At 41.9% G+C, this 20,236-nt stretch overlaps 2 protein-coding genes across 5 annotated transcripts; both read left to right on the forward strand.

The window, feature by feature from the left end:
• Positions 1–359: 359 nt before the first annotated feature.
• mettl2a (methyltransferase 2A, methylcytidine) lies at positions 360–3,974 on the forward strand. Its single transcript, XM_069675829.1, has 9 exons — positions 360–511; positions 1,300–1,388; positions 1,793–2,061; positions 2,393–2,442; positions 2,574–2,634; positions 2,729–2,868; positions 2,954–3,060; positions 3,311–3,376; positions 3,461–3,974. Exons 1-9 carry the CDS (start codon positions 360–362, stop codon positions 3,661–3,663), a joined length of 1,137 nt encoding a protein of 378 aa, XP_069531930.1. The 3' UTR covers positions 3,664–3,974.
• Positions 3,975–4,894: 920 nt separating this feature from the next.
• tlk2 (tousled-like kinase 2) lies at positions 4,895–16,137 on the forward strand. 4 transcript variants are annotated; one of them, XM_069675827.1, is made up of 21 exons: positions 4,895–4,985; positions 6,078–6,160; positions 7,640–7,717; positions 7,803–7,872; positions 7,957–8,000; positions 8,159–8,257; positions 8,632–8,733; positions 8,889–8,981; positions 9,148–9,258; positions 9,380–9,516; positions 9,682–9,834; positions 9,934–10,000; positions 10,087–10,184; positions 10,282–10,363; positions 10,793–10,884; positions 10,986–11,075; positions 11,244–11,413; positions 12,498–12,636; positions 13,722–13,833; positions 14,674–14,781; positions 14,919–16,137. In XM_069675827.1, the coding sequence occupies exons 2-21, from the start codon at positions 6,080–6,082 to the stop codon at positions 15,090–15,092; spliced, it is 2,100 nt and encodes a 699-aa protein (XP_069531928.1). In that variant the 5' UTR covers positions 4,895–4,985; positions 6,078–6,079; the 3' UTR covers positions 15,093–16,137. The 4 variants fall into 4 exon arrangements, with proteins under 4 accessions (XP_069531928.1, XP_069531925.1, XP_069531927.1 ...); XM_069675824.1 differs by having other exon boundaries at positions 9,682–10,000; XM_069675826.1 differs by having other exon boundaries at positions 8,638–8,733; positions 9,682–10,000.
• Positions 16,138–20,236: the final 4,099 nt, after the last annotated feature.

Here is a 20,236-nt window from a genome sequence, read left to right on the forward strand (position 1 = left end):
TACTAGTAGGCTATGTGATGCAGTCTGTACTGTGGCCACTAAATAGAAGGACCAGTTATGTGTTTTCTACTTTGGCGACGAAGCAGTACGTATTTGCTGAACAAAAATGCTTAAGAAAAAGTAACGTGAAAATGAGTGTCTGAGACCAGTGTTACACGCTTGAAACATGTATTTTTAACCGCCAAAAGAAAACATAGTAAAATATCCATCCTGTCCATACTAACTGTGTTGCAAAAATATGGAAATACCGATCATACTTCTCGTATTTCAATTATCGCTCTGAATTGCAACATGCCCTATAATCCGTGAACGCAGCACGATTAGATGGCCTGCCCAGCTTCCGTTACGTCAGTTCGAACATGGCGGCGCCCCATGCCGCGGTCGGAGTGGATGGAGGCAGCAGTGAAACAGAGCTAATTCTGTCAGATTCGGCCACCGGAGATGAGAAGAGACCTCAGTTCGGGACTCGTTTCCTCACAGACCCGCGGCAGGTCTTCCAGCACAACGCATGGTCGGTAAAAGAAACCCAAAAGGGCATTAAAGGTGTTGGTGTGCATGTCAGTGAGAGGCAGGGTCCCCCGGCTGTGACATTATCATCACTGACATTACTAGTACATTATTGGATGTGTTGTCTTTTTATGAACTAGCTGTAGCTAACAATAAGCCTAATCAAAAGCCATTATTTAGTTGCTATACGTTGACTTGAATGATTGATTTTTGTGTGTTTGTTGTTTAAATAGTGGGTTTCCCAAAGGAAAATTGTCAGGTCATATAATATCATCTGATAATACAATTAGTCATTGCGTCATACTGTCATTTAATGAATGTTTATCATATTTCTCATTCACTATTTTGGGTCTGCCTTTTGTTTTGTATTGTTTTGATTGTTTGTCAGCATTTCTCCCTATACATATACTGGGTGTTTTGTTTCCTGTAGAAAATTATAGATATCCCATTAGATATTCTAGGCGTGTTATACAGGGATATACAGTGACTTATTATTGTTTGTGTATCTTTATCAATTTATCAGTTTATGAGATGTTAATGTTTTCACACTACTCTTCGAAGACTGCATCTCTTCAGTCAGTACATCAACTAAACAGTTTCTTAGTGTGCACATATTAAGATGTGATCATGTGACGCCATCCTGAGTTTGATTTTGTCTCTATTTCCCAGCCCTGTTTGGATATCAAAAGTAAATATTTAACTTAACATATCTTAGGATTGTCGAGTGTTTCTGTGCTGTCATTTATAACATTTCCTCTCCCAGACCGGATAATAGTGTTCTGTTGTCAACAGGGATAATGTGGAGTGGACTGAGGAGCAAGAAGCATCTGCTAAGAAGAAAGTTTTAGAGAACAGTCAGCCCCTACCTTCAGAGAAACAAGGTTGTATTGTAGAGTAATGGTTCATACACATGAACATTACTGTATGAATGCCATCTAGTCTCAAAACAGAACTACAAGTGCTTCTGATCAGGAGGAAAGCCTTCCCCGATGTTTCATGTTTTCATTTGGGTTTTAATTGATTAGTGTGGGAAAAATGTAAAACAGAAATTGACCTTTTCATTGTTGAAGAGTGTTTGATCTATGGTGTTGGCTCATAAACTTGTGGCTGTAACTGATTCCGGCAAAGCACTACAATTAAAATGGACATGCCTGACCATAATCAATTGTATGCACTTATGTCTTATTAAGCTGTATTGAGCAGTTTTGTGTCTATTTGTAATTCAAGTAAGATAGATCACATTGTCATCTGAAATCTGGACTAACTGTCCTACCTTATTTTGCAGAGGAATACGACTGCCGGGCCAACGAGTTCTGGAATGATTTTTACACGATCCACGAGAATCGTTTCTTCAAAGACCGGCACTGGCTCTTCACAGAGTTCCCAGAGTTGGCCCCTCAGTGTAGCCTTAACCACGAGTCCCATCCAGAGGGCTGCAGCACAGGGGACGGTCAGCAGGATTGTCTCGACCAAGAAGAAAGAAGGGAACTCGCAGCTTTGTCACACACTGATGGTGACATCCCCGGCTCCTCTGCCACATATCGCATTCTGGAGGTGAGGGATTATTTGAAAGATGGTTATCTTGACTCTGTCTACAGAGTTAATGACAAAGCAAAATCCCTTCTGTAATATTTACCTCTGCCAATAAGTTCTGTCATCAAAAGTTACTCTTTTTATTTAAAAAATTGTTCAAATTTTATAAAGAATTTCTTAAGAATTGCTTTAAATAGCAACATTTCCAATGAATCACTATACTTGAAAACACATCATATGATTGTCTATATATTACATACATATTATGTAATAATACATATTATTTTTTGACACTGAGAGTAACATGAAGTAAACAAAATAAATGCTATATGAATTCATGTTTATTGGACAGGTTGGCTGCGGTGTAGGAAACACAGTTTTTCCAATTCTGAAGACCAACAAGTAAGTGCAGTCAAGGCATTTACATCTTTAAATGCCACCTTTATATATTATGTGTTTATATACATACACTGCTTTCTGCTGCTGTTTTATTATGAGGCTTAAAGGTTTAACTGCAGCGTTGCTTCTATCAGTGACCCAGGACTCTTTGTTTACTGCTGTGATTTCTCCAACACCGCTGTGGAGTTGGTCAAGGTGAGATAATGGGCATGATGAAAGCATGATGCGTTTGATTGAAGTATCCATCTGTTGGCTAACTGATGATTTAACATTGCCTTCTTGTCATCAGACTAATCCAGAGTACGACCCTGGGCGCTGCTTCGCTTTTGTTCATGACTTGAGTGATGTGGAAGCTAATTACCCTGTCCCCGATGGAACCCTTGATGTTATAGTGCTAATCTTTGTGTTGTCAGCATTGCATCCCAGCAAGTAAGAGCTTCTCTTCTCTTTGGTTCTCACTGAGCGCAAGTCATTGAACATTGCCATGGTGTCTTAAAGTTTTACTCTGTCTCAGGATGCAGGCTTCAATCAGTAGATTAGCGCGGTTGCTGAAGCCTAGGGGAGTGATGCTGCTCAGGGACTATGGACGCTATGATATGGCACAGCTACGCTTCAAAAAAGGTCTGTCAGGCAGAAGTCAAGTGAGAAATGGCTGTTCAGAAAGTCTATCTATTACTATTGATACTTGTTAAATTAGGTCTATTTTTTGGGTAGCACTGCTTTAGAATTCTATGCATCATTAGGTCACACCAAAGCATCTGGGCTGTTCAAGAGCCTGAGCATTTAAATGTAGGACCTGCTGCACTAGACCTGTAAAACTTTGGGTCCATATGCATGGAATAATAGGTGTGCTTTCTTCTTTTACTTTTAGGAAGGTGTCTTTCTGAAAACTTTTATGTCCGAGGTGATGGAACAAGAGTATATTTCTTTACCCAAGGTAAAAAAAAATAGACATATTAGCAAATATTTATTTTGATTTTGCAGGTATATTTATCATAATACTTCTGTTCTTTTATTTCAGATGAGCTCCATGAGATGTTCACTGAGGCAGGACTTGAGAAAGTGCAGAACTTGGTGGACAGACGGCTACAGGTGAACAGAGGGAAACAGCTCACCATGTATAGGGTTTGGATACAGTGCAAGTACCGCAAGGTTTCAGTCCAGCCACCTGAGACGCAGGACGGAGACACAGGAGACACCCCACCAGGCTCATCCCTCAACTGAAATCTGGAGCTCAAACTTGATGCTGGCTTTTTTTCTGGGGATGTATGGAAATGAGAAGCTCTATTGTGATTTTGACAAAGGGGATGCAACTGGATAGTTATATGCCATAAAAGCCTTGTACTATCTCAGCTGTCATTATGTTGATGGATTCGTTTTATGAATAGTGTCTCTAAAGGTGCTTCAATTCTGCAAGAAATACAGTTCCTCATTTTGGACAAATAATTTCAGTAATCAGAAAAAGGGCTGGTTACCCGTTTGTAAATTTTTCTATTATGCCAGATGCTGTTTTTAATGAGCTGATGTTTTGAAATAAATTGCATGATTCATAAAATAAGTTTATGACCATTTTTAATGTAAACTGTGAATCTATTATTGTTGTTAGCTGTGTTCAAAAGTTTCTTGTCAAAAGAAAGGAATCACTCACTGCATAATATTGGCCCTTATATTACTTGCTTTCCGTCTCTTGATTGGTGAACCCCCTATTGATGCTTGAATGGCAACTGAAAAAAATCATCATTTTGTAATCATTTTAAATTATATAAGTATTATGTGTGGGTGTGAACATCATGATAATGGCAACTTTCTGACAAGTGATCATTTTGGTGGTTGTGTGGGTGGGCTCAGTTAAATTGTATTGTGTACAGAGGGATTTGCCATTGGGGCAGGCGTGGACTGAACGAAGGTGAAAATACTTGAACAATCTCACGAGAAAATATGAGATTTTACTGATTATTGTTTACATTGAAAAAACATGAGATCCGAACCGAATCGATCCGGATTCAACTGAAACGCTTTCAACAGCTCAACTTCCGAAACAGATTGGTTTCTCTCCTGCGGCGAGGAAGGAGACCGGAGCCGAACTTCGTTTTGATCGAGCTGAAAGCCACGACCCGAAATTCATCTCGCCACCGGGGGAGAAAAAGATAGGGGTAACTAACGCTACCGTGAAGATTTAATTTGCAACTGGTGAAAGACGCAGATTCACGCGGGTCGCTATTGTGTGGAATGAGATAACATTACCCTACATGGTACACGGTGTGGTCATTTGAGAGAAGGATGTGATGGGGATCCCCGCCTAAGGAGTACAGCCAGGCGGGTTTGGGATACCCGGAGTTGTCGAGGCCTCCGAGGGAGTCCTCCGTCGTCTACCTTGAGCTGCACCGCGCGCTCCCTTGTCTCGATCGTTAACAATCAGCACGCGAGGGACGCGGCTGTTGATGCGGCCTAGCCTGGGAGGGTCTGCCGAGCACCGGGGAAACAACGGGGACTGTTTTAGGGTTAACAACAGGCCCTCTGGAGGACCGAGAAAACGTTGAATTGCAGTAAGTATCCGTTAGGTTGTCGAACATGAGAATATATCTGGACAGGACTCCTGTAACGCTCACTCCAGGCGTCGTGGCACAAGCGCCTGACAACACAGAATCTAGAAGATGCTTCTTTTTGACAGACGTTAACGTTAGCCTGTTGGCTACCTGAAGCTAGCTATACTAGGTGTGTTTGTAAAACAATTTACTCTTCCGGGCAGCAGTGGTGATGTTTATTTCTTAAATCTAATCAGACATGTCTGATTGGAACTATAGTAATAACATGTTGCCTGATTTGTGCACGTTACTTGACAAAATCACATCTAACGTTTCTAGCTAATAACTGTTAGCTCTTAGTTTGCAATGCTAACTTATGCCAACATTGATAGGTTTGTTTGCTCATTTTCCAATGTTAGCGAGCTACATGGCTGACCATTCACTGGTGATGTTTTAAATCATTATCCTGTTAATTATATCGTTATTTGAACTAGCAGAATAACACAAGAATAAGGACTACTGTGTATCCCTTAATAGACATGAATGATGCAGGTTACACTGTGCATTTAATGTATGTAAGCCATAGATAACAGACAGACACAGTATTCAGTGTTGGGCGTGTAACATAAGCGGTAACCTTTGAACAGGCTAGCAAGCTGGGCAGTTATTGTCTTTAGTGGCCTTTTCTTTGGTGTGAGTATACTTGGCAGTTACTCCATTAGTGACCTTTCATAACTCCACCGCCATTCAGCTTAGGCCTATAATGCCAGGGAGTTATCACATGATGCTATAATTTTCAAGACAATGACTCCACACATCTGGTCGACATCTTTAATGCATATTCAATATACCTTATTAACTGTATGTCTGGCCAGGTTGTGCATGTTGGGGCTGTGAGTATTTCACTGAGTGCTTAAGCTGAACACACATGATAGTGGAAAACATTATTGTCAGGCTTATTGATGACTCAGAACAGGAATTTTCCACATCCATATAGCTAAAAACAGCCATGACTCATCACAACCAATGCTTTTGAAACAGTGATCCGTCACTCCCACTTGAATATACCAGACCCCACAACATCTTTCTTAATCTGTTCTCTTGTGTCTGCAGCCATGATGGAAGAACTGCATAGCCTGGACCCCCGACGGCAAGAGCTGTTGGAGGCTCGCTTCACTGGGGTCGGCGTGGCTAAGGTTTGTGTTACAGCAGATCTCGCTAAGGTGGAGCATGATACCTCTCCCGTCAAAGTGCCTATAATCCACGATTTTCTTGATTACACATTTTTGTGAATCTCTTCCTTTCTTTGTCTCACTCTGCCTCAGTATCATTCTGTTGTTTGGCCTGAACAGGCTTGGCCCCACTCCTTTTCTTTGTCTGTCTCTGGAGAAGGTTGAGCTGTGTCTGTGTTTTTTGGCTGGTGTGATATGGCATCTCTCCCTGGCTCATGCTGAAGTGCCTGTATATGCAAGTGGCAGTGCCTGCCAAAAAGGCCACAGACAGGACAGGGGTGGTAGGGGGGATAGAGTGAAGGCAGAGGAGGAATGCAGAAACAGTTCTTGACCAGGTGTGAGTGGAAGCAGCATTTAGCCCTCCAGCTTCTTGCTTGCAACATGGATGGGTCTGTCTTTGTGGAAGGTGATCTTGGAACAGTTAGGGAGCGAGAGTCAGCGCCAGGAGTGGGCCCTGTGCCAGCCATAGGCAGAGCTGAGCCCAGAGCATGGCATGGCTGCTGCCGCAGAGAAAATGGCGGCACTCGCTAAGGCATTATTCCACAACAACCTAGTATGACAAGAGATGTAATGTATAAAGGGGAGGAATGGGAGAGATGTGTGTCAACAATTTGCTGTAAAAATATGGGCTGGTGGTCTAAAAGCCCTTCAAGGCAATGCCACAGAGCAGCTTAGTTTTTTTTCTTGACCTTGAACATCCCTGTGGCACTGCTGCTCTCTCTGCCATCACTTAGGTGACACAAAAGAAAGAAAAATTATTATCCTTTTGGAAAAAGAGCAGGGACACCTTTTGCTAATGGAACAGAGAAAATGTTTGAAAGTGCATTTTCTTTTGAACAAGTCTGATCAAACGAGCAAAATATCTTGAGGAGGGCAGGGGGTGTGTGTGTGTGTGTGTGTGTGTGTGAGAAAACAAGCTGTCATTCTTGGATCAAGCAAAGCATCTTTCATTGGCTTTCTCTGGCGAGGAAAAAAATGATAGTTAGGACCACGGTGAACAGGAGAAAAATGGATGACATTATCTAAAGGTGACAGACAGAGGGAGGAATACATCCTCAGCAGCATGCCTAATGTTCAGCCATTTTAGGAGGGTTCAGTGAGGGAGCTCCGGTGTGCTCTGAATGACTAAGTATCTCTCCCTGATTGGGCAGTGCCTGCTGAATTCTGATGTGATTCATTTGACAGACAAGCATCACCTAGGGAACCAGAATTAGGACTGATGCAGGTCGAAATTTAGGGGGAAGTTAATGGTGACTATATTTTACTGGAACCTCTGCATCCTTGCTCTTACTTGCCCACCCATTTTACTCTGTTTTCTAACTCTTTTCTAACAAGTATGTGTGCACACATTTTGATGGCCAATTTACCACCCATATCTTGGGGTCTGATCTTGTATGCATCTTTAATTGCTCCTTGTGCTTTATTTTTTATGTGTTTTAACAGGGCTCAGGTCAGAACCAAAATGAGTCATCCAATCAGAGTCTATGCAGCGTGGGCTCGCTCAGTGACAAAGAGCTAGAGGTTTGTTTCGGTCACTTATTAACAAGGATTCTATATGCTAACCATCTTTCTGTGTTGCCTGATTATAAACCCCTTTTCCTAACAGACTCCTGAGAAAAAAGCAAATGACCAGAGAGTGAGGAAACGGAAAGCAGACCATTTTGACAGCAGCCAAGGTAGGACGGACCCACTGCTGTGATCCTCTCATCATGTATCCCACATTTCAGCCTCTCTCTTAACTTCCTGCCTCTCTCCCTTAGGCAAAGCAGGAGCAAGGGGACATAAAATTAGTGATTATTTCGAGGTGAGTGGCTGTAAATTGTTCTCATCCTTTGTTCTGAGTGTGTATCCTGCAGAGCTCCATTTTTCGTACTTACTTTCTGACGCCTTTTTATATATTTTTTCATCTCGTTCTTTCTGTTTAACCGCTTTCCTCTTTTTCTCTCTTTACTTGTCTGTCAGTTTGCGGGAGGTAGCGGTCCTGGTACCAGCCCTGCCAGGGGAATTCCACCAGTGGTCCGCTCTTCCCCACAACACTCCCTCTCCAACCCCCCTGTCACGGTGAGCATGTTCTCTCTGTGGACGGTCTCGTGCTTTTTGATCTCCTAACACGCTTTCCTGTCATTCTCTCTTCAATGCTTGTTATTAACAACAACAGGTCAGGTTTGTTTACATGTGTGTGAAAGTGATGCTAGATCATAAAGGGTGTTTGAATCCATCCAAAATCAATAATAGAAAAATACTTAAACCATGGAAAGTCGCAATAAAAAGGAACATGTTTTTTTCATGCAAATTTCTATCGCTAGATTGGTCTCGTGTTTTATTATAGCAGCTATAACAGTTCTTTAAATATTCTTTAATGTGATGAAGTTCGCACATTAAGACAAAGTCTATATGTGTAAGGTTTTCATTGGGTGGATGTTTGTGCCTCCTAGGTGCAGCAGGGAAGCCCGTCATCCGTGAGCTCGGTCAACACAGAGCACTCGTCGTGTTCACTGAAGCCTGCTTCTCTTCTGCTGCTCCACAAAGCCACACAGGTACCTTACATGATAAAAGAGCTTGCTGCCTGTTCGTCTGTTTTGGATCTTATTAGAATTGATTAAAGAATTTGCATATAAAACTGGAAGACTTTGTTTGCTGAAACTCGTTGTACAACCATTAACACTGTTTTTGTGCTCACTGTACCCTGTAGTCCGACCTTACCATAGAGAAATTAACAGCAATGGAGAACAACAAGAACTCTGACCTGGAGAAGAAGGAGGGCCGAATAGACGATTTGCTGCGGGTACTAATCTCATTACTGCTCGCCAATATCATGTTCTCCGTTACTGTTTTTCACTAAAAGCATGTTAGACAGGACACATTCCTGTTTGCTTACGTAGAAACAAGTGTGTTATGTTAATTCTTTTTGACCTGACCTTTGACCTACTTGTTTGTATTTTGTGCTCCAGGCAAACTGTGATCTGAGGAGACAGATTGATGAACAGCAGAGGATGCTAGAACGATACAAGGAACGCTTAAATAAGTGTGTGACCATGTCCAAGAAGCTGCTGATTGAAAAAGTATGTTTGTTTAAATAGCATTCTGACGTATTTTCAGCTATTAGTTGTAAAAGCCCTGACTTAAGCCAAATGAAAGAAACGGAGCTGGTTTAATGCTTGTATTTCTCTGACCTTCCTTAAGTCGAAACAGGAGAAGATGGCGTGCCGGGACAAAAGCATGCAGGACAGGCTGCGACTAGGTCACTTCACCACTGTTAGACACGGAGCTTCTTTCACTGAGCAGTGGACGGATGGATATGCCTTCCAAAACCTTATCAAGTGAGTACTTGCTACTTCTTCTTTCACACTCGATTTTATGTTCTTACATAAGTTCACCCTCCAAAGAAGAGGTAAAGGTAGCATCTCAAAACTAACTGTAGATCATACACAAACATAAATATAGCTCTGTCTTGTATTTCATTACAATGTCTCGTCTGTTTACAGACAACAAGAAAGGATCAATTCCCAGCGAGAGGACATCGAACGACAGAGGAAGCTGCTGGCCAAACGCAAGCCACCGTCCATGGCCCAGACTCCACCCCCAAGTCTGGAGCAAAATAAACGCAAAAGCAAGACCAATGGAACAGAAAGTGAAGCGTACGATGCTTTTCCTCGTTTTTTTTTTTTTTTCGGAAACAGTTTCTCGCCTGTTTGCAAATTCACATTCTCACTGAGGTTTGTTCTTTGTGCTTGCAGGTTATCACAGGCAGAGTACCACGAGCAAGAAGAAATCTTTAAGCTAAGACTAGGCCATCTTAAGAAGGTATTGCTTTATGTATTTTGTATAAGTTTTAGTTTAGTTCTTGTCAATTGCACAGGATTCAGTATTATTCTGTTGTCCTTCTGCAGGAGGAGGCAGAGATCCAGGCAGAGCTGGAGAGGTTGGAGCGAGTGCGAAACCTGCACATTCGCGAGCTGAAAAGGATCCACAACGAGGATAATTCTCAGTACGACATTTTTATTAACTTATCTACTTAGTCTGTAATCACGTGTACCTGGACTCTGTTTACTTACTCAACTTGAACTGTTTCTTACCCTGCGCAGATTCAAAGATCACCCCACGCTAAATGACAGATACCTGCTACTCCATTTACTTGGAAGGGGAGGTTTCAGTGAAGTTTACAAGGTGAGACAAACTTAATCTTTCTCTGATATGGCAGAACCACTTCTTTTAACTAATAGCTTCTTCTACAAACATCAGTATTATCTTACTTTTACAGATTTAAATATGTGGTAAGTTTTGTGTGAGGTGATTGTGATCTTACACTGGTGAAAACGAACTTATATTCCTAAAGTGCTTGAGTTTCTGTGCTGTGCATACTTTGAAAACTTTAGGATGCTTGTTTCATTACGTCACACTAAGCTGACATCATCAATATTTCTTAGTAAATGATTGTGCCAGAAAGTGAGGGGATGTTCCAGGAATTTGCTGTCTTCACTGTAAAAAAGATGAGAGAATACAGCCGCATTAAACATGAAGCAAGAATCTCACTGCAGCTGAAAAAAAGTAATTCCAAAGGCATGTCTATACTGAAAAGAGACATTTCTTTCCCAGGCCTTTGACTTAACGGAGCAGAGGTATGTTGCGGTTAAAATCCACCAGTTAAACAAGAACTGGAGGGATGAGAAGAAGGAAAATTATCACAAGTAAGTGTTGTAAAATTTTTATAGCAATTCTACAGTATATTTACTGTGGCTATAAATTCACTGTGTGTAATATCTGCATTTAAAATGCTCTTTCTTTTCAGGCATGCATGCAGAGAGTATAGAATTCACAAAGAGCTGGACCACCCACGAATAGTTAAACTATACGACTACTTTTCGCTTGACACTGACTCGTAAGTCAATTCCTTCCAAACAGATTTGTGCCCACCATTACATACATGTTAGATTATGTAAATTAAAAGACAGAACGCACATATTTCAATAAGTAGAATATTTACTTTTATTCAATGTACAACATCTTGCTGATTTGGTTAAATTTTCCCCCCCTTGTCTTGGAACAGGTTCTGCACAGTCCTGGAGTACTGTGAGGGCAACGACTTGGACTTCTACCTGAAGCAGCACAAGCTCATGTCAGAGAAAGAGGGCCGCTCCATCATCATGCAGATTGTCAATGCCCTCAAGTACCTCAATGAGATCAGACCGCCTATTATCCACTATGACCTCAAACCTGGTGGGTCTTCACACCACAAAACCTATTTTCATGCATGCATCAGACACGCCCTTTCACACATGAAGCACACAGCCAGAGATTGTGGATGTATGACGCAATCTTAGCTACTAGAAATAGCCTGTTTGGTTTAGGTGAGGATAGGTGTCTGGTCAGAGCATCCTGCGTAGTGGTGACTGTTAATGTGTTGGTATCACTGCAAGGTGTAATTTCAAGCAGCTTAATGGGCAGATGCTCAGTATTTTGTTATGATTTGGTCATCATGACTAATTGGATCAAGTTGAACCAAGTTTATTAATATCTCAACAATTTGCTGTTAAAGGTATAGTAAGTAGGATTTTTCCTTGCATTTTGTCAACAACACATTCAAACTGGGCCCCTCCTCCTGGGCTCTTCGTCACCAGAAGCTCACTCTCACTCTCTCGTGCAAAAACACGCCCACCCTGCCGAGGTAACACCGACAGCATCATGGTTACCTTTGTACTAGCATGCTAACTGCCGGTTTGTCCTACCCGGTTTGAGGCACCTACCTGTCCAACAGAAACAAGGCCAACTCTGCATCCCTCTGTCGCCATGTTCGCCAGTCTGAATGGGGCCCAGTTGCTAATTTGAACCACTCCCACACTCACCTATACGCTGTGATTGGCTCAGGGAACCGCAACAGCGCCCCTCCTGAAAACGGCCCGTGCAAAGCAAAACAACAGAATAGATGCAAAGGGAAGGGTCTCACAAGGGTCTGCACACCCACTCATCAACACACGTATAGAGGCCCATAAGTGATGATTTATATTATATTATATTTGTAAAAGTCTATATTTTATTTTTTTAAGGAAAATCCTACTTATTATACCTTTTACCGTTAAAAGGAGGAATCATCCTTTGTTTAAGGCTTAAGATGGTTTGGCCTCTAATCCAACTTCTGCCAATTATTCCATTAAGGCTGATTTGAACATGTTTAATTGCTATGATGGAAAATGATGATTGTGAATAATAGCACAATTGTCACCCTGACTCAAAAGTAAAGACACTCCCCAACTATGCAGGTATTTTCTCTCATGCCTGTAAATCCTGTCCTCTTCCTGCTCAGGTAACATCCTCCTGGTGAACGGCACAGCCTGCGGGGAGATCAAGATCACAGACTTCGGCCTATCGAAGATCATGGATGATGACAGCTATAACTCAGTGGACGGGATGGAGCTGACGTCACAGGGAGCAGGGACATACTGGTAAGATAACGTCGGAAGATTACACAGTGCTGCAGGGCTGTCATCATGTGTGATATACTAGATTGTGTTGTTTATTTTTAACACCGAGCCTTGGTCCTCAGGGGTCAAATTTATACCAGTCATTCCTGAAATATATCTCCAGACCTGTGCTTTTCCCACCCCACAGTGAATTAGGAAGGAACAGGCATCATTCTGCTGTTTTTTATGCTATAGAGAGAGAAAAATACAGCAGAATCTGATGTCTTGAGTATGAGACTTAAGATCCTTTGTAGAAGCATCATGAAAAGAATTATGACTGTGAACAATGAAACATAATTGGAGGCAATATAGAACTGTGAGAAAAGAAAGCAATACAGCGATGCTTACTATGCAGAAAATCACGTATTGCGTTGAATTACATTTTTATAGGGTTTTAATTCTTTCTTATTGAACACTGCCACGCTAACATTTAATCTATGACATGACTTTCTTATATCTGCACAGGAAAGTAAACAAAATCCCTTCTAGTCACTTGGAAAACGCTGCAGCGCTGAGATTTACTCTTGGCACACAGAGCACTGTCATATATGGTTACTGTGTTTGACAGCATACTGTGTTGTCTCTAGATTGCCAGAAGCAGCACTACATGATTAACAGTTTCTGAGCTTACATGCAAGGGATTTCATAGCATGATGACAGAGAGTGACATTAATGACATTTGAGAAGACATTTAATAGCTGCAAATTGCTCACTTGACTTACTAGCAGAGAAAGGTATAACACAAAATGTATGTGTGTTACTACTTTTCAGTACCATCAGACGATAAAAATGTTAAATCCAACCATAATTACGGATAATTTTCTCTCTGACCCAAAGTTTTTTGGGTCACTTTTTGATGTTAATGTAGATGCTTTTGTGGCTAAAGACCAAATTGCATTTCTAACCAAGATATTTGTGTCATGATTGCTTGATGATTTGCCCAACCAAACAAAAAAATGTTTTTTTAATTTCTACATGTCATTAACACAAAACAAACCTTGAAACTGATCTGATTTTCATAATTCGATGCTGATTAATAATAACATGGCTCCTCTTTTCTGCTTTAGGTACCTGCCCCCCGAGTGCTTTGTGGTCGGGAAGGAACCGCCCAAAATCTCCAACAAGGTGGATGTGTGGTCTGTGGGAGTCATATTCTACCAGTGCTTGTATGGCCGCAAGGTAGGGGAGACACTGAATAAAATATGTTCTACTATGTGCACCATAACTGAGTTTTAAAGTTATATTTGTTTTGCAGAAGATTTAAAAGAAATTCTATTGTAATAATTTCCCCAAAATTCAATTTAAAGTATTTAACACTAATAACCCTTTCAACTTTCAATTTAGTTTGTCTTTATATAAGTGAAAAACACCTTCTATATATTTAGACCTGTTATTAAAAATATGTTTAATTTCATTATTTAGAGAAAAATTATGATGGATGTACTCAGACTTGAATTCCTACAATAAAATGTAGGGCCTGGATCCAGCTTTTTCAGAGCTCAGCGTCCTCAGCGCAAATACGCCCTCAGAGTCAGCTGTTTTTTGTCGCGCTCACAGCACTCAGTTGAAAATAGCTCAACTTTTGGAACACCACCGTGCTCGTCAATGAAACGTCTCCCTCACCGACCAATTAAGACCAAGAAGGGGCGGGACTTACGATATCTATTCTTTCAGGGGGGGTTTTTTGAGGGTACAATTTCCAGGTCTAGAGCTGCTGCTAATGCCAGGACACAATTCCTTTCCATTGTTTTTATGTTTTCTTTGTAAAATGTCCTTGAATAAAAGCAAATATAAAGCATACAGAGCAATTTAAATCAGACTTAACGGTTACTACCAGGGGAAGCTGAAGTGCCGCCAGACAACTTTCGTAACCTAGTAACAGTAAGTGCCGGTTAGAAGCGCTCTGAAATTGAGGTTGTGGGTGCTGCCAGCACAAAAAAACGCATTAAGTGGACACAGGACCTTATTTGATTTGTGTTTTTGTCATCAACACTTCCTTTCCTCCTGTGTGCTCTCCAGCCCTTTGGCCACAACCAGTCCCAGCAGGACATCCTACAGGAGAACACCATACTGAAGGCAACAGATGTGCAGTTCCCCCCCAAACCAGTAGTCACACCTGAAGCTAAGGTACTGGTCTCTCCCACCTCATTGCTATTGTTTTGCCAGTTTAATGTTGTATTTACTTTTTTTACTGTAACTGTTTATTGTATATATATCTGCGTGTAAGTTTTTTTCACTCAGTATCTCATTGTGTCTCCCTTCAGGCCTTTATAAGGCGCTGTTTAGTCTACCGTAAGGAGGACCGCATCGATGTGCATCAGCTGGCCAGTGACCCCTTCCTCATGCCCCACATCCGCAAGTCGGTGGCCTCCTCGGGCACCTCAGGCATGGCTGTGGCCTCCACATCCAGCTCCTCAAACAGCAGCGCCTCAAACTGAGCACACAACACTTAACTGACTGACTGATCTGTTTGAAAGAGCGGGGTGGTGGCGACGCCGCACTGTGTCCTCCCCATCCAACAGCATCCCACCTTGCCATGAAGAGCCCAAGAGAAACTGGTCAGACAACGGCAAGGGGTGGGTGAGAAGTCCATGGAGAGGCCTCGTCACCCTTCGTCCCTCATATGTCCACCCACCCCAGCCTACCTGTCCTTTCTCAGAAGGGTGGCATTGTTCTGGGGGTTCAAAGCCCTGGACGACTCAACCCAGCGAGGGGCGAGCTTTGGCACTGTGTTGGTGAGAAGTGGGGTTCGGTGTTTGGGATTTTTCTTTTCCTGCATCAAAAAGAAAATAAAAAGAAGTATAGAACTGCTTCAGCTTGGGAAGGACTGCGGAAGGCCTCATACCCATACACACTCGCACATACACCCATGCATGAGACATTCTGGTCCGAGGTAGTCCGACCTCCCTAAGAGCAAACATTTTGTTTGTACTCATCTCCCAAACTTTTCTGAGAGAACTGGTCTGGCCTGTTATTGTATTGAACCCTAAATATCTATGGCACTATGTCATCCCAACCCGCTGTTCTGGGATCCCCTGCCCTGCTTAAATTCCAGACCCAGATAGTTTGTGACGAGGAGGGACAAAAGCTACCACCCCCCTTAGCCCCTTCTTTCTCCTCGTCAAACTCCTGTGACCAAAGCTTATAACTTCCAGCTGGTGGCAGTGTTCCACCTCAGTTTTTATAATGAATGGTTTTAGAATCGTGTTACTTGATATGAAGTGGAAGATGATGGGAAATGACCCCTTTTACATTTTTTTAAAAAACGTTTCAATTTAACCAGTTTTATTGAGAAAACTGTTGTTTTTCAAGTTGCCTTTTAATTAGAACTGTTCTCGTTTGATTGACCCCCTACCATAAACACATATTTATTTAGGTATGTTTGAATTTATTTTGGCCAATGAAATGCAAGGGACTGGTCTACCTAATAGTACTGTTGGGGGGAGATTGGGCCTTAGCAGAGAGTTGCATAAACCATTAAATACTATTGGTTAAAATGTGTTTGTTTGTTCTGGGCTTCTGTCTGACTGTTTTCCATCACTGCTTTCTTTCAAGGAATTTCTTCTGTTTACAGCACGGCTGGCGGTTTATTCACGAGCCTGATGTCTGTCGTCAGGTTTTGTTTTTCACTTTTCAGAGCTTTCCAGACAATCAACCCATCAATCAATCCTGTTTAAACACAGTGTTGAGTAGGTTCTTATTTCTCCTGTTTCTGTGGTGGTGTGTTGTGTGTGTGAATGTATTAGTCACAAATAAGCACTCTAGCACAAAAACTGGCATTCATGCTAAACTCCATAATAGGCAAAACATTTAATTTCCTACGTACTCTGGGAACCAACCTTGAACATGGATTCTTTTTCTAAATGGATAGAATTTATCTCTTACTTGCACATTTATTTATGTTTATGGAATGTATCAGCTTTTTGCAGCCAGATCAACACATCCTTTGACTGCAGCTGGTCTAGTATCAGGTCATCGGTGGCATCAGTAAACCAAAACCCAAACCTTGGCCCTTTTGACAGGAGTGAGCAGAAGCTCTACTCCTTATTGATGTCTAATCTCCTCGCCCGGTCTCTGAGGGTGAGCCCAGGCCCCCTATGAAGAAAACTCATATCGGTTGTCTGTATCTACGATCTCATGTTTGGTCACTACCCTAACTTTATGAGCACAGATGAGGGTTTGAAAGTAGATCCACTGGTAAATCAAAAGCTTTGCCTTCAAACTTCCTTCTTCATTACAATGGTTATGCACTGGCTCCATTTTACACGCCGTTTTGAACAAGACCCCAAGATGCTGTACTCCTTAACCTGGGGCAGTAACTTATTCCTAACCTGACCTCCACATTCCCTGAGCTGAGATACTATCCATTAGACCAAAACATTTTTTCTCTACCTGTCAAGAAAATGGAACCAGCTCTCACTCCCTACGTGATTGTCTGTAGTGTCACAGTGGCACGAGATAGGGCATCAGCAACAAAGTTAGTGTTGCCTTTGATGTGATGTATTTCCAAATGATAAGGCTGCAAAAACAAGGCCCACCGCATCAACCGCTGATTTAGGGTTTTGTAGTGATCGCAGAAATGTCAAGGGATTGTGATCCGTATAAACAAGGGGGGCTCCTGAGTCAACATACACATCAAAATGTGCCTCTTTCTCTATCACAGAATAGTGTGACTGATAAGACTTAAACTTTCTAGAGAAATAGCTAACAGCTTTAAGTTCACCCTTTTTATCAGCTTGCATCAAAACTGCACCAGCACCGACATTACTGGCATCCACTTGAAGCTGAAAGGGTTCCCCTAAACGAGGAGCAGCGAGGACTGGTGCAGAACACAACAATGTCTTAACCTTTTCAAATGCGTTTTGACACTCCGGAGACCAAATGAATTTCACCTCAGCCTTAAGCAGGTTTGTCAGTGGAGCAACAACAGAAGAAAAGTTAGCACAAAAACTGCGATAATAACCAGCCATGCCGAGGAAGCGCATCAATTATTTTTTTAAAGAGGGGTTTGGATAAGTTTTAATGGCTTCAACCTTTGCATCTACGGGCCGCACCTCACCTTGTCCCACAACTTTTCCCAGATATGCAACGGTGGCTCTAGCAAACTCCCATTTAGCTACATTGATGGTTAAACATGCCCAAACAAGCCTCTCAAACGGCGCTTTTATCCTACTGAGGTGCTCTTCCCGTGTGTCACTATAGATGACCACATCATCTAAATAAACTGCACAACCCTGTTACCCAGAAACAACCTTGTTCATGAGTCTCTGGAACATTGCAGGTGCATTCCGCAACCCGAATGGCATAACAGTGTAACTGTACAAACCAGATGGAGTTAGGAATCAGCAAATCTCTTGTGCCTTTTTGGAAAGGGGAACTTGCCGATACCCCTTTTAAGAGATCAAACTTACTCACATATTTTGCCGCCCCAACTTGATCTACACAATCCTCCATTCTAGGAAGTGGATAAGAGTCTGGTTTGGTAACTGCATTAAGCTTACGGAAATCTGTGCATGGCCTATAAGACTCATCTGACTTTTTAACCAGCAAACATGGTGAAGCCCAAGCAGAGGAAGATGGCTTGGCCAGTCCATTATCGAGCATATATGAAACCTCAGATTCTAGTACTTCTAGTTTTTCAGGTGACAACTGATAAAAAAACGTTGTTTAATAGGTGAGGTCTCACCAATATCAATATCATGCTCAATCAGGCACGTGCGAGATGGAGTATCGGAATACAGGGACGGATAGCTTTCAATTATGTTACTCAACTGCTCACGTTGAGACTCACCCAAATGACCCAACAACACATGCATATTACTCAAAGAAGAGTTTTTAAGGTGAGGTTGCAACACGCCATTACACATTACAACTTCCTCCTCCTCTAAAGCGGCCTCTCCCTTGATTTGGTTTTCCTGTGACTTGGCGAATATGACAGGTCTTAATGTAGGTGGAAATATCCTTTTTTTAAGTGTGGCCAAAAGAAATGCCTCAGAATACGATCATAGGTTTTCCTAACTCCTATATGACCAGCTTTACTATCGTGTGCAGTCTTAATTACTGACTGTCTATACTTAACAGGCAAAACCACCTGCTCCACAAACCCACGAGCCAACTTTTCCCCATAAGGTACCCATCTCCTAATCAACAGACCCTCCTGTAGAAAATATACTGGAGACCCTGACTCTACCTCAGACAATGGCACTACTGAATCGAACAGTTGCTTCAAAGAAGAATCAATTTTTTGCGCCTCCACTAACTCTAAATATGACAGTCAAGAGTTCATCGGGTAAGGACATAACAAATTTAACATCTTTATTTAGATCAGCTTTCACTTCCCCAACAGACGCAGTAATGGAAAGGTCATTCTCGCTTTGTCTTCAAAGACGGACATTCCTTTTTCCAGTGTCCTTTTTGTTGACAGTAACTGCAAACATCATTTTTCAAATAAGGATCTTGCCTGGAGCAGACTGGATTCAAACCTGACTTAAACCTGTCAACCGAATCCTTTGGACCAACGTCACTCGGTTTCTGATCACCAAAAATACGTTTATGGGTCAATACATATTCATCTGCAAGGACAGCAGCATCATTTGGAGTATTTGCTTTGCGTTCATTAATGTATGTTGCAATATAGTTAGGCACTGATTGCAAGAACAACTAGATCGCATAGTTCCTCAAATGTACCAACATTGGACACCACCAACCAAACTGCAAAATCAAGTCTCTTGAAAATTCCACGTGTTTGCTTGTCAGAATTGCAAGAACAACTAGATCGCATAGTTCCTCAAATGTACCAACATTGGACACCACCAACCAAACTGCAAAATCAAGTCTCTTGAAAATTCCACGTGTTTGCTTGTCAGACTTTCTCCAGTGTCTAAAGCGTTGCCTGTAAGCCTCTGGAACCAACTCATAGGCCTTTAGAACTGCTGCTTTAACCTTAGCATAATCTTTACAATCTTCATTTGATAGAGCTGCATATGTCTCTTGGGCTTTTCCAGTGAAAACACACTGTAACATTAAGGTGCGGTCCTGATCAGGCCAGTTTCTAAAATCTGCCAGCCTTTCAAACATACAAAAAAAATTAAGCTGGATCTTTATCATTAAATTTAGGTAGCTTCAAATTACCAGCAATGTCAAATCGAGGAGCAGAGGGTGTGACAACTGCAGACCCAAAACTAACCAATCAAAGAAGGCCAAACACACTGGAGTCTCCCCTCCCTAAATTATCTAAATGACCTATCTAACTGACTAAGTAAACTCAACCCTAGTCTTCGTGCAGTTACTGGCGAGTGGTTGTTATTCACAGGAAACCAGCGGGACTGGACAGCACCTGCTATGCAGCCACCACCAGGACCCCACAGACGTTACCCCGAGCATTTTTGCCCTGCCCACTTTCACCGCCACTTTAAACCAACAACCTGCAACAAGCTCCCTAGTAGAACTTGTTGCAAAACCTACCAGGGGAGACCCCAGTTTAAACAAAGCCAAACAATTGGGTGTCACCTTTCAAAGCAAATTATTAACCTCAAAAACACCAGTGGTAAGACTAAGGGACTAGACTAAAGCTCTCCATAAA

The sequence above is a fragment of the Semicossyphus pulcher genome, unplaced genomic scaffold (genome assembly GCF_022749685.1).
Source record: "Semicossyphus pulcher isolate SPU_LCO1_2020_fin unplaced genomic scaffold, fSemPul1.0.p SCAF_25, whole genome shotgun sequence".
Classification (NCBI taxonomy): Eukaryota; Metazoa; Chordata; class Actinopteri; order Labriformes; family Labridae; genus Semicossyphus; species Semicossyphus pulcher.